Here is a 12,210-nt window from a genome sequence, read left to right on the forward strand (position 1 = left end):
CTGAGGTGGAAAGGGGGAATTTGTATAGGCAAGGGGGAGGGAGAGTGTAAGTCTGTTGTCCGTCCATTCCCCACCAGGGATTTTTTTTTAACCATTTACAGATCTTGTATATCTTTGCTAGATTCGTGGATAGTTCATGTAGCAACAGAGATATAACAGATATTTTTGCACTTGCTTTTTATATTATAACTTTGAAAATAATTTTGCCCTGCTTTCCTCCCTCCTCCCCCATCTCAGTGACTTAGATTTCAAATCGGTAGCTTGGTGTTGGCGTGTTTGATCGATTGATTATTTTGGAAATCCCCTGTTGTTGCGTATAAATTGGCATCAGTGGTGCTCTCTGGCAGGTTCAGGCATGTACCCCTTCAAAACAAGATATGTCCTTGCAAATTAGGAGTCCTCGGCTCATTGTCCCACGTTATTCTAGAATGCCCTCTCTTTGGTCTGTTACGCAGACCATTTTTAACTGAATACCTTCAGTATAATAATTCTATTAAAGGAGGAATTTTAGTTTACCTTTTAGAGGATTGTAACCCTTGTGTTACTTTAAGTGCTGCAGAATTTCTAGCAGAAGTTTATAAAGTTGAATCCAAGCATATAGCCGCACCTGTTTGCTGAATATTTATTAATTTTATTATTAACCGTTACTAATTGCCTGTTTATGCTTATGCTTCTGCCTATCCCTATCTCTGATTGTCCCTATTTCTGATTGTAGACTATTATTATTTCTAATGCCAATAAAGGTAATTGATCGATTGATTGAGTGTATAAATTGGCATATTTCAACTGCAGATTGATGAAACACACCCAAATACATTGGAAACCAAGCCTCAGAATACAATATCAAATGAAGAGCACTGTGTGAGTGCAGTCCTTGGTCTGCAGCAACATTTGGGTTATATCACACAATACAAGAGATAAAGCATCGGGAGGCTTTCTGTATTGGTTTCTGAATATGTGGGTATATTTGATTATAAATATTGTACAGTTGACCACTGAGGAAAGTCTTAGTTTATCAAGTAGAGCATTACCCGAAAGAAACTGATTTTACAGCAAAATGGTTACCATTTCTTGACTATATGACCAAAAAAACCAGGCAACCGCCTAAAACCTTATTTTTTATCACTTTAGATCAATGAAATAAAAACAATTTGGTAATAAGAGATAGAGTTAATTACATTGGTTAATTTGACTATTGTATAGTTATGTACAAAACATAACTATACAGGCCTCCGCCGGCCTGAAAAAAGGGGTGTATAAAATCTTAACCCTCCCTGTGAAGGCTGTTCACCATCCTGTTTTAAATGTGTATTAATACACTGTTGTTTTAATGTTTTAATGTAGATGAATTTTTTATTGTATTTTATTATGTTGTTATCTGCCCTGAGCCTGCTTGCGGGGAGGGCGGAATAGAAATCTTAAATAAATAAATAAATAAATTTATAAGCATTTATATACAGTTAATGTATACTTATTGTTATCTGTTCGTTATGTATAATGATTTTGCATTAATAAAAATTATTTATTTATTTATTTATTTATTTATTTATTTATTTATTTATTTATTTAATTCGATTTATACCCCGCCCTCCCCACAGATGGGTTCAGGGCGGCTAACAACATTAAAAATACATTAAAATCACAAAAACATAAAATGAATAATAATTTTTAAAAAATCATTAAAATATTCCAGGAGCAGGCTATTTAAACAAATATTGGGAGTCCGTATACAGGCATAGCAGATGGCCGAGGGCAGTCCCCGAAGAAGTGGGCTGCCCCACTTAAAAATTTTTTTTAAAGGAAGGCCTTAGGCCGAAACGCGTGTGGTCTGTCTTGGTATTCATCATTGGACTGTATCATCATCTGTGTATGGAGAACCTTTTAGCAATTTTTAACATATGCTTGTAACCTACCATTCAGGTCTTATGTTTTAAACTTGTTTTTAACCTATATTTCGTGCACATCCATAATAAATACCTTTTTAGAATATATTTTACGTTTTAGATTCTAACTTGACCCCTATATTTCCCCCCCCCCGCTTGTTTGGGTTGAGTTTGTGCGGGCTTTCCCCCCACCCCCTTTTCTTCTTTGTTGTAAATTGGCATACACTCCTGTGGCCGTCTTTGTTCCAAGACTGTAAAGGTGTGTCTGTACTAGTGGGATTTGGGGTGGGGGAGGCCCACAAAACTCTCTGCTGTGTCATAATCCTTTTCTTTTTGCGGATACCATTCCCAAAACCTTTCACTGCAGCGAAGCATAACAGCTTTCAGTGGCCATGCCCTAAGAAGGATGAATTAAGGAACATGAGAGTTCCTACTGCAGCCTTGTGAATATCAGATGAATTTTCTACTAAAATGGTCTTGAGGTTGCTTGCTGTTGTCGACAGCGCTCGTAAGTTCGGCTGTCAGATTTCTTCTCCCTTTGCATTTATTATTCCTGGAACATTCCATGTCGTAAGGGTTACAGGCTGTTCCAAAGAGCAGGAAAAGCCTACTGCACTTACTAGATGTTCTTCAATGTAAACAAACGGATTGGTCCTCTTTAAGGTCTACGCTGACTGCAAACTGCCTCCTCCCCTGGAATTATCTGCTCCGCTCATGGATCAGTGGGGGGAACAGTTACTGCTGGACAGACCTTGATCTTTATACCAGCTTGGCCCAAAAGCGGATTGTGAAATGAGTTCAACTAGCTCCCAAGCTTCTACAGTTTTATTGATTTGTTTATATTCTGTTTTTTTAAACGAGTGACCATGGCCGTTTCCCACGGCTTACCTGTATGCAGCATGTCCCGGCAAATCGCGCCAAAACCGCTGAAGATCGCGTTTCCTCACGCGAGATTCGCGCGACGTCGCGTGACATCGTGCAAATCTCGCGCGAAGAAACGCGATCTTTCGCATTTTTTGCGCGATTTACCAGGACATGCCGCATACAGGTAAGCCGTGTGGAAGCAGCCTAGATCACATAAACTTAGACTTGTGGGTCACCAAACCAAAAAGATTGAGGACCACTGCTTTATACCATTACTACCACCGCAACACCGGAGAGTAATGGTTATTTAGCACAACCCTGCTGAATTAATATCAGGTGTAGGGTAAGAGACTTCTGTTTCTTCATTCTAGAGTGGAATTTCTATATGCAGAAGTCCACTCCCCCTGGAGGCCGAAAGAACCTTGGTCAAAATATATGTAATCTTCTTTGATGACCTTCATAGTTGGAAAGTGGGATACACATTTTTGAGAAATGAACAAACATCCTGCCCATCATAAGCCAGGATACAAAGAACCATACAAGGTGGCTTTGAGATTGTTACTTCAAGAGTAGCCCTCTTTTTTTAATGCCGTATGATAAATCAGTTCCAAATCTAAGGAGACTTTCAAACGCAGTTGTTCATGCTATGTAATGGTAGTCTGTTGTTTAAAGGAAAAAGCCCCCAAACCTACTGGCCAAGCCCAGCTCTTTGGGTATGCCTAAGGTAGGTCTTCCTATCGGCATGCTGTTTTTCAGTAGTGAAATTGAATAGACATTTGGACATTTTTAGAGTTTGCGGAAGATTGCTGACAACTTTCAGAAAGGACACCGACTGTTAGGAAGACTTACAGATAAAAACTGAAGGAACCTCCAACATAGAAACATTTAAGTTGATTTCATTTAAACACTGAGAAAGTCCCCACGTTATGGCTTGCATTCAGTAGGTCAGGGAAATCTTAAATAATGTTCTGTTTCTTTTACCATTTGAGAGTGGCTTTTAAGGTGGTGTGAACGTACGGTTGCCAACTCCGTGTTGGGAAATTTCTGGAGATTTGGGGATAGAGCCTTTAGAGGGCAGTGTTGGGGGGGGGGACCTCAACAGGGATGTGATGTCAGAGTCCACTCTTTGAAGCAGCCATTTTCTCCAGGGGAAGTGATCTTTATAGTCTGGAGATAAGGTTGTAATTCCAGGAGTACTCCAGCTCCCACCTGGAGGCTGGCAACCCTATGTGAGGAGCAGTGTTCAGGAATCTTTATGGCGTACAGAAACTCCCCCAGTGGCCCCTTTGGCTTCATTAACAGCAGAAAGAATTGATCGTTTCTTAGAGAGGTGATTGAAGTTTCTAAGAAATGCACTGCCAAACATTTTCTCTCGGGAGTGAGGGAATTTAGCACCTAGCCAACTGAGAAACCGTGGAGTGAGCTCTTCAAACATGCGAAAGAATAAAGATGTGCTGCATCGACCCCCATGACTGACTGTTGTTATGAAACTTCTGGACTGGCCAGATTTGCCATCAATATTAGATGGTTGGCTTTCTGTCTCAGTGTGATCAACATAGTGTGTTTTGTTTGGTTGTGACACGGGTGTTAATGAAAACATTCTAGTTTTTAAAAATTTTAGTGATAAAGGAAACTTTACAAAAAGCACGTTTTAAAACAGCAAGGAATGGCTTAGAATACTGACACCTGTTTTCTTTCTTTTCAGCCTCCGCTTGTCCAAGCGATTTTCAACGGGGATCCGGATGAGATCCGTATGTTAATCTACAAAACAGAAGATGTTAACGCTCTGGTAAGTGACTGGGCATAATTCTTTTCCAACGTTGTCTTCTGAAATGTGATTAACGTGGGGGAGGAGAGGTGTTTCAGAATGTAGGGGGGAAATTTGGGTGCGGAGATGAGGCAGGATTTTCGACAGACTCCAAAAACAGTACTTTTAAGGTTCAATCTCTCTGCCTCCCCCAAACCTGCTTTCAGAGTTCAACCTCCCCCCTCAAAGAACGTTCACTGGTAGAACCAGATTGGTGTAGTGATTAAGAGTACGGGACTCTAATCTGGAGAACCGGGTTTGATTCCCCACTCCTCCACTTGAAGCCAGCTGGGTGACCTTGGGCCAGTAACAGCTCTTTCAGAGCTCTCTCAGCCCCACCCACCTCACAGGGTGTTTGTTGTGGGGATAACAATAACACACATTGTAAACCTCCCTGAGTGGGCATTAAGTTGTCCTGAAGGGCGATATATAAATTGAATGTTATTATATAAATCGAATGTTATTATTATGTCTTTTTTAACGCTCCTGATAATAATTGTAGTAATATTATGAACATAGATGAATTGTTTTGCTTCTTTGCATTTTAAAGAAAGTGTTGCTCTAGTACGTATTGCTGTATATGATGGACTAAATTCCTTGGCCAGCGATACAAGTGGTCCTTGTGGTCTGTAATATATGGATCTGTCCCATTCCCCCACCCCCTCCTCTCCTATTGAAATTCTGTGGTTCTCTAATAAGATCACTGTAGTGTGGAATACACACAGCCCTGACTGGAACTGATAAATGTGAATGGAGTTCCTTTTCGGTAATTCTAGAGCATTTGGGCCAGACCCTGGCCCTGGCAAGACTCCAGTTGTGTGACTGTATTCAGGGCTGCTGAGAGACCTGCCCCCCACCCCAGAGTCAACCCACACAACTTGCCCGTTTTCCCCCAGACAAGGGGTGATTCCCCACTAGTGGTTTTCCACAGTTCAGCTTCCAAATGACCTCGATTTTTTTTTGTGTTTCCTCACATGGGAAGGCGATCCTAGCAGCAGCTTTGAAGTCACTTCAGGTTTTGTCCGTTTTTTCCCCTTCCTGCTTTCCCCCAACTTATTTGCCCATTCGCTGCAGATTAGGGATTTTAATCATGCAAAATTCTTTATCCGATGTTCTCCCCACCCTTGCCCTTTTCTCCCGTCCTTCAAATCAACTAAATTTGATTGGTTGATCACATTTTCCAAGCCACACCCACTACCCTTCCCCTTCCCCTCTTGTTTCTCTCTCTTTTAAATAAGTAAACAAACAAACAAATAAATATAAAATGTTGCAATGTTTCTACATGTCTGCAAAAACATATCCTGTATCATGTGACCGGCTGCCCAATAACGGGTCCATTTTTCAACACGCCAAATTTGTTACCTGTTGCTCGCTGACAGCTGACAGCTTCTGAGGCAGAGGGAAAGTGGGGTCATCGGTAACAATTTCCCCTCCAAATGTCAATAACCAATACTCATTCCACGATATCGGCGGGAAATGCTCTGACTTGTCAGATGTGTTTGTTTGATGCAACGTTTATATGTAGCAACATGTGTTTTGAGAAAAATTTTGATGTGTTTGTTTGATGCAACGTTTATATATAGAAAAATAAAAATGAAGAAGACTGTTGAAAATGAAGAAGTCTGTTGACACTTCGCCCGAAAAAAGCCACGAGGAATTGATTTTTATACTGGCAAATTCTGCATGATGGACTTTGAGCATGATGAAATGAAATGTCAATACAAAACAAAAGCCTTAATGTGGAATCGGGGAGGGGTGGGTTCGTACGACTCCACTGCAGCACGACTGCTCAGAAAGTCCGATCAAAGTCGATCATGCGGAATCCCCCAACAGGACCCCTGCACCCCTGACCCCTAGCCAACCTAATTGTACTTTAGCTATGATCACATAAGGAGAAGCCTAAGAGAAAAAATCTCTGCTGTAATTCGGGTCTCATTATTTGGTATACCACTATGTGTCTGCAGGACATGGTAGTTTTCTATGGATTACAGTTGATGCTGTGCAGAGAGCATCTGATATTAAATCTGGGTATAAAATACAGATTTCTAGTGTCTCTTAGCATTTTGGTACCGAATACAGGACATATAATTCAAAAGAGGACTGTCTTGGAAGAAACAGGACGAAAGGTCACATTGTAAAGAAACCGTTCTGTGATCTAGAAGGTTGGATCTTGAATGAGTGTTTTATTTACAGCTCTAAAACTATTTCTTTAATTGATGGGTACATGTTGTGTGTTAAGCAGTTGACAAAATATTTTTTGAAATTACTGACCTGGTGTGTGTGTGTGTAGATGGGCATATCCTTCTCTGAGCATGACAGCTGTAGATGCACTGCTCTAGCTTTGATTTGCAGAGTTTAATATGCTAACTCTAGCTAGCTGATTAAAGGGTAGGTGTATCATTTTCGATTGGATTTTGAAAGATATACAGAAATTCTCATTTTGAAAATCTTAACACTTCTTTAAAAATCGGCGTTTGCAGCATAGTAGTATCAATAACCTCCGCAAATTTTTACAGTTCCTGTTAGCAAAGTACATGGATAATCCAAATAAGTTTTGCATCCGTTTTTGAAGATAAATGCACCTATAGAACATCCTGTTTTTCATTATTTTCCTTCCTTGTTTTAGCAAGAAAAATCTCTCTCCTGATACATTAGTTTCTGTCATCTCTCACATGTTCTCTAATTTAGAAATAGAACAATGCAAAAGATAAGTCTGTTGAAGGATAAAGCCAAGAGACAAATTAATCTTGGATTTTCCTTCAACAAATGTTATCTTTGGCATTAAGTGTATCTTATTGTCTTGGGCAGAACTTTTTTGTTTATTTAAGAACTGGGGTTGAAACAGGCTGCCTTCATCTCTCTGAGGTGTGTAATCCTTCCTCCATTGTCCGATGTCGCTCTTTTGTGTGGGATGTATACATGAAGTTGAGTCCTGCCAAAATGTTTATCTATGGAACCGGAGGTACCTTCGTCTAGTACTCGCTTCCCTGCCACTTAGTTTTTTTCTATAGTTCAGTAGCAATCTTTATAACTCATAATTATTGCAGATTGGTCTCTTTGGAGATCGTTGCTGCAGTCATAAGATCATTTAAAAGTGTCATTTAAAACCATATCCAAAGCTGGATTTACGCTTTGGGAAAGCAACACAAAAGTTTATGTGAAGAAAACTTGAATTCTTTATTGTGGGATGATGCAAATTGAGCAAATATACATATATTTGCTTACCTTCCATAGTTCTGTTTCCATTAGCCATCAGGGTGAGGGCAAAGGGCTCTACGGTGCCCTTGGCTACTGGGATGCCTGCTCAGTTGGAAAATTTAGGCATAACCCACAAGCTTCCAAGTGTCATGTATGCCAGCATACCTGCCATGATTGTGCCAATTTCTGCATCTTTGGGTGAACACCTGTACTGAATGGATCTCAATAAAGCTACTCTAACTGGAACACCTGCATGTTAACTGTAGAGGGCTTGAGGGACCTAAATGCTGGGCGCTGACATTTTGGCAGAAGTCCTTTTTTCTCTCTGGACCCCAAACCTCTGGAGGTCGGCTACCGGCAGAATGCTGTATGAGTTGGACCCAGGGACAATGGAGCTGGAGGAATCACAACCCAATCTCAAACCCCAGCCGGTTCCAGTGCTGGGAGACGGAACGGATGGGGATATCATTTCTGAACTAGTACCCAGATCCCAAGATGGAGAGGACCTGGCGAATCAAGCCCCCATGGAGTCGTGTGTGCTCGGAGCAGCGGTTGCTGCCCCAACATACAAAGGACATGGAGAAAAATGCAAAAGGAGCGCTATTAATTGGAGTTGGGCGCCGCGATGGTCAACGACCCAAAAGACGAGCAAGGGAGAGATGTGGCGGAAGGGAGCGCTTTTCCCCTATTAGTCCCTTAACCTGGGAGAGTACTTTGCATTTGGGGAGGTGAATAAACAGGAATCCTCCACTGAACAAAAGGAGCCCATGCAGTATGGAACCCTAATGCCTGCAGAGTTGACTATTGAAGTCCCCGCAGCAGGACGTGGGCTCAGCTCAACAACGGATGGACTGGTGCTCCCGTTATGGACTATGACCACAGAGCATTACCTTAGGACTGTGTTGATATAAGATGAGGTCACCTCGGGGGGAGAGATTCTCCAGGACATTCCACGACCCCAATTAGGGGGAAATGAAAATGTTGGCTTGGTGCCCAAAGAGCGTGTAGGGGGGGAGCCCCCATCAAGTCTCACAGGTGGAGACCTGGAGACAATGGAGTCCCAAGAGCTAAGGATTATGCGAGCCGAGATGGATGAATTCCAGTGGGACATGGGACGACTAATGCAAGATTTACAAGAAATGATGCGTGGGTCACCTTGAGTTGGGACCCAAGCAGGAGCACCACCTGACACAAAGGGACGAGTGTCAGGGCCACAACAAGGAGCACTCGCGCCACCATCTTCAGGACTGCTCCCAAGCAGGATGGGATGGTCAGGGGGTTGATTCCCCAGAGCTGTTCCCAAGCATTGCCACAACATGGACTGGCAACGGGGACACAATTGATCCAGGGTGATCAACAACAGGCCACTGCACCACACCCAAGAGGAGAGGCACAGGGATGTCGCCACAGGTTGGGCAGGCAATGGGATTACAAATAGTCCCTGCGACTTCACAGCAGGCTGGATTCCAGTTAAATTCTGCTACTTGGCAGCAAGCTACTACACAACCCCAGACCAGGGTGTCGCCGATACATGGACAGGCAACAGGATTACAAATGCCTCCGGCTGTTATGCCGCAGGTTACTCTGCAGCTCCCAAAACAAGGCGTACTAAGGGATCCACTGCCTCAGGGAGCACCATTCATGCAACCACATCAAGGAACGGGGCCAGGGTTGCCACCACTTCTGCCCGGGGGGGGGGGGACAACCGCTACAATGTCCCCCCTGTTCTCCCGCTCCAAGCACCACTAGCAGGGATACTGATGGCGCAGACAGGGTATGGAATACCGTGGGGTTTGCAGCCTCAGGGGGTTCCTCCCCCGCAACCATTCATTGGAGCACCAAGAGGGCAACTGCCAATGCTTCAGCCACAGATGATCCCTCAACTAGATAGAGGCCCTGTGCTACCACCACCCCCAGGAGGGTGGGGAGTACTGCTACCACCGCATCCCCCTGTGGCCCCGATTTTCAGAAGGCAGGCAATGTCAGGGGAAGGACCCCATGCAAGAGCCTTACACCAGAATTGGCCAAGCTTGGTGCAAGTTTTGATAGGAACCCAGAAGAATTGGGATTCTTCATAGCACAAACCCTGGAATTTTTTCAGGACTGGGGTCACCTTTTCCCAAATGAACATAGCCAAGTAAGCCACTTAGGATCGCGATTAAGTGGACCCACAGCCACATGGTATGTGACCTATATGAAGCTGAAGCGCCTGAATTGTGGACCCTCGACACCTTTGTGCAGGCACTGAGAGTCCAATTTGAAGATCCTCTGGAGGAGGAGAGGGCCAGAACAAAACTAAAAGCAATCCGGCAAGGACACCGACCCGAACGAGAGTATGCTGCTGAATTCAGACACTATGCAGCCAAAGTACGTGACTGGACTGAAGGAGTCAAAGTTGAATTCTTTCGAGCTGGGCTGAATGTGGACTTAGTAGCAAAAGCCCTGGTGGAAGATGACCCCAGAACCCTGCTGGGGTGGAACCAGCTAGCGTGTGAGGTCGAGAACCGAGACCAAGTGGTGAAACTCCTGAGGCTGCAGCAACAAGGAGGCGTCAGGAAACCACACTCGGAACCGGGAGGTAAAGATGAAAAAATACCCAAGCCTTACTCCCCGGAGAAGGAGAAAGCCATGCACTGGAGGAGAGGCCTATGCATAGTATGCGGAGGAATAGGACACTTTGCCTCAAGGGGCCTCAAGGGACGAAACCCAGTGCTAAGTTACTGGACTGAAGAATGCCAAGAGGCATTCGAAGAATTAAAGAAACTATTAACCTCAGAACCAGTCCTACAACACCCAGACGAAAACCGTAAGTTTGTGGTGCAAGTGGACGCTAGCAATGTTGCAGTGGGAGGGGTATTCTTGCAAGCAGATAACAAGGAAAAATTGCATGCCTGCGTGTATGTGTCAAAGAAATTCTCTGAGACTGAACGCCACTGGGCGATTTGGGACAAAGAAGCTTCGGCTATTAAATTAGCTCTTACTACTAGGAGACATTGGTTGGATGGGGCTAGGGTATCATTTGATGTATGGACGGATCATAAAAACCTGGAAGCCCTGTGTACCCTCTGCAAATTAGGGGCCAAACATTTGCGGTGGGCAGAATTCTTCTCCAAGTTCAATTTTACTCTGAAGCACCTCCCCGGCAAATCCAACTTCCTGGCAGATGCGCTGTCACGCATGCCCCAATATGAAAGCCAAAGGGAGGAAGTGACAGACACTATGTTCTCACCAGCCCAGTTAGGAGGGGTGGTGATCACCCGCAGCCAAACTAAAGCGCACCTGTCTGATCTCCCTGACTGGGAGAAAAAAGTTAAAGAGGAAGTGGAAAAAGAGGGGGAAGCTGTGCCAAAGCCGACTTGAAAGAAGGAGAAAGTGGCAACTGGTACAGAAACAATACATTGTACATTCCAGTCAGCATGAGAGGTGAAGTGTTTAAACAATGTCATGATTCCAAATTGTCTGGTCATTTTGGATATTTAAAAACTCTGCATTTGGTGCAAAGACAATTTTGGTGGCCAAACATGTGCAAAGACATTGCTCAGTATGTGTCTGCATGTCCGGTGTGTATCATGGGAAATCCCAGTGAAGGGAAACTCCCTGTATTGTTACAACCCCTAGAAACACTCCCCCCCCGACCATGGGCTGTGGTCTCAATGGACTTTATCACTGATCTACCCCCCTCAAAGGGGAAAACCATAATTCTAGTGGTGGTTGATTTATTTTCTAAGCAAGCTCATTTTGTTCCCTGTGCTACTATCCCCACAGCGAAAAAAGTGGCCACTCTCTTTGTGCAACACGTGGTCAGACTACACTCTTTTCCAAATAAGGTAATTTCTGACAGGGGAGTCCAGTATGTTTCCAACTTCTGGCAGGAGCTACTCAAAGTACGAGGGATTGAACAAGGATTTAGCTCCACCCATCACCCAGAGACCGATGGGCAAACAGAAAGAACTAACCAAGTGTTAGAACAGTTCCTAAGATGCTACATCAATTATCAACAGGATAATTGGACTGATTTCTTGGCGTTTGCAGAATATGCTTATAACAACTCCATACACAGTTCCACAGATGCCTCCCCATTTAAAGTAGCACAAGGCTGTGAGGGAATAGCAATGCCTTTTGCTCAAACCTCAGAATCTCAGCAACCAGGAGATTTGGGGGAATGGTGGACTAACTTAACGACCCAATGGGAGGTCATAAAAAAGACTTTGGACAAAGCAAAAACAGATTATAAAAAGTTTGCTGACAGGAAACGATCTATCCAATGGAAGCTGCAAGCAGGAGATTATGTGTACATCTCCACCAAACACTCGCAGGGGAAGCAAACCAGTAAAAAACGTGGATGGAAATTTTTGGGACCCTTTCCAGTAAAGAAAGTGATAAATGAAGTGACTGTAGAGGTGGATCTACCAAAGAACTTAAGGCAAATCCACCCAGTCTTCTACTTCAGCCTCCTGA

The 12,210-nt window shown here is 43.6% G+C and overlaps 1 protein-coding gene across 8 annotated transcripts in view; it reads left to right on the forward strand.

Annotated features, from left to right (window-relative positions):
* Window positions 1-12,210, forward strand: part of ANKRD44 (ankyrin repeat domain 44) — a 219,667-nt gene that overhangs the window by 76,193 nt on the left and 131,264 nt on the right. For all 8 annotated transcript variants that reach the window (XM_054972776.1, XM_054972781.1, XM_054972780.1 and 5 more), the window contains exon 2: window positions 4,453-4,536. In XM_054972776.1, the coding sequence (XP_054828751.1) occupies window positions 4,453-4,536 (84 nt within the window). The remainder of the gene's footprint in view (window positions 1-4,452; window positions 4,537-12,210) is intronic.

Source organism: Eublepharis macularius, chromosome 2, assembly GCF_028583425.1.
Source record: "Eublepharis macularius isolate TG4126 chromosome 2, MPM_Emac_v1.0, whole genome shotgun sequence".
NCBI classification, from domain to species: Eukaryota; Metazoa; Chordata; class Lepidosauria; order Squamata; family Eublepharidae; genus Eublepharis; species Eublepharis macularius.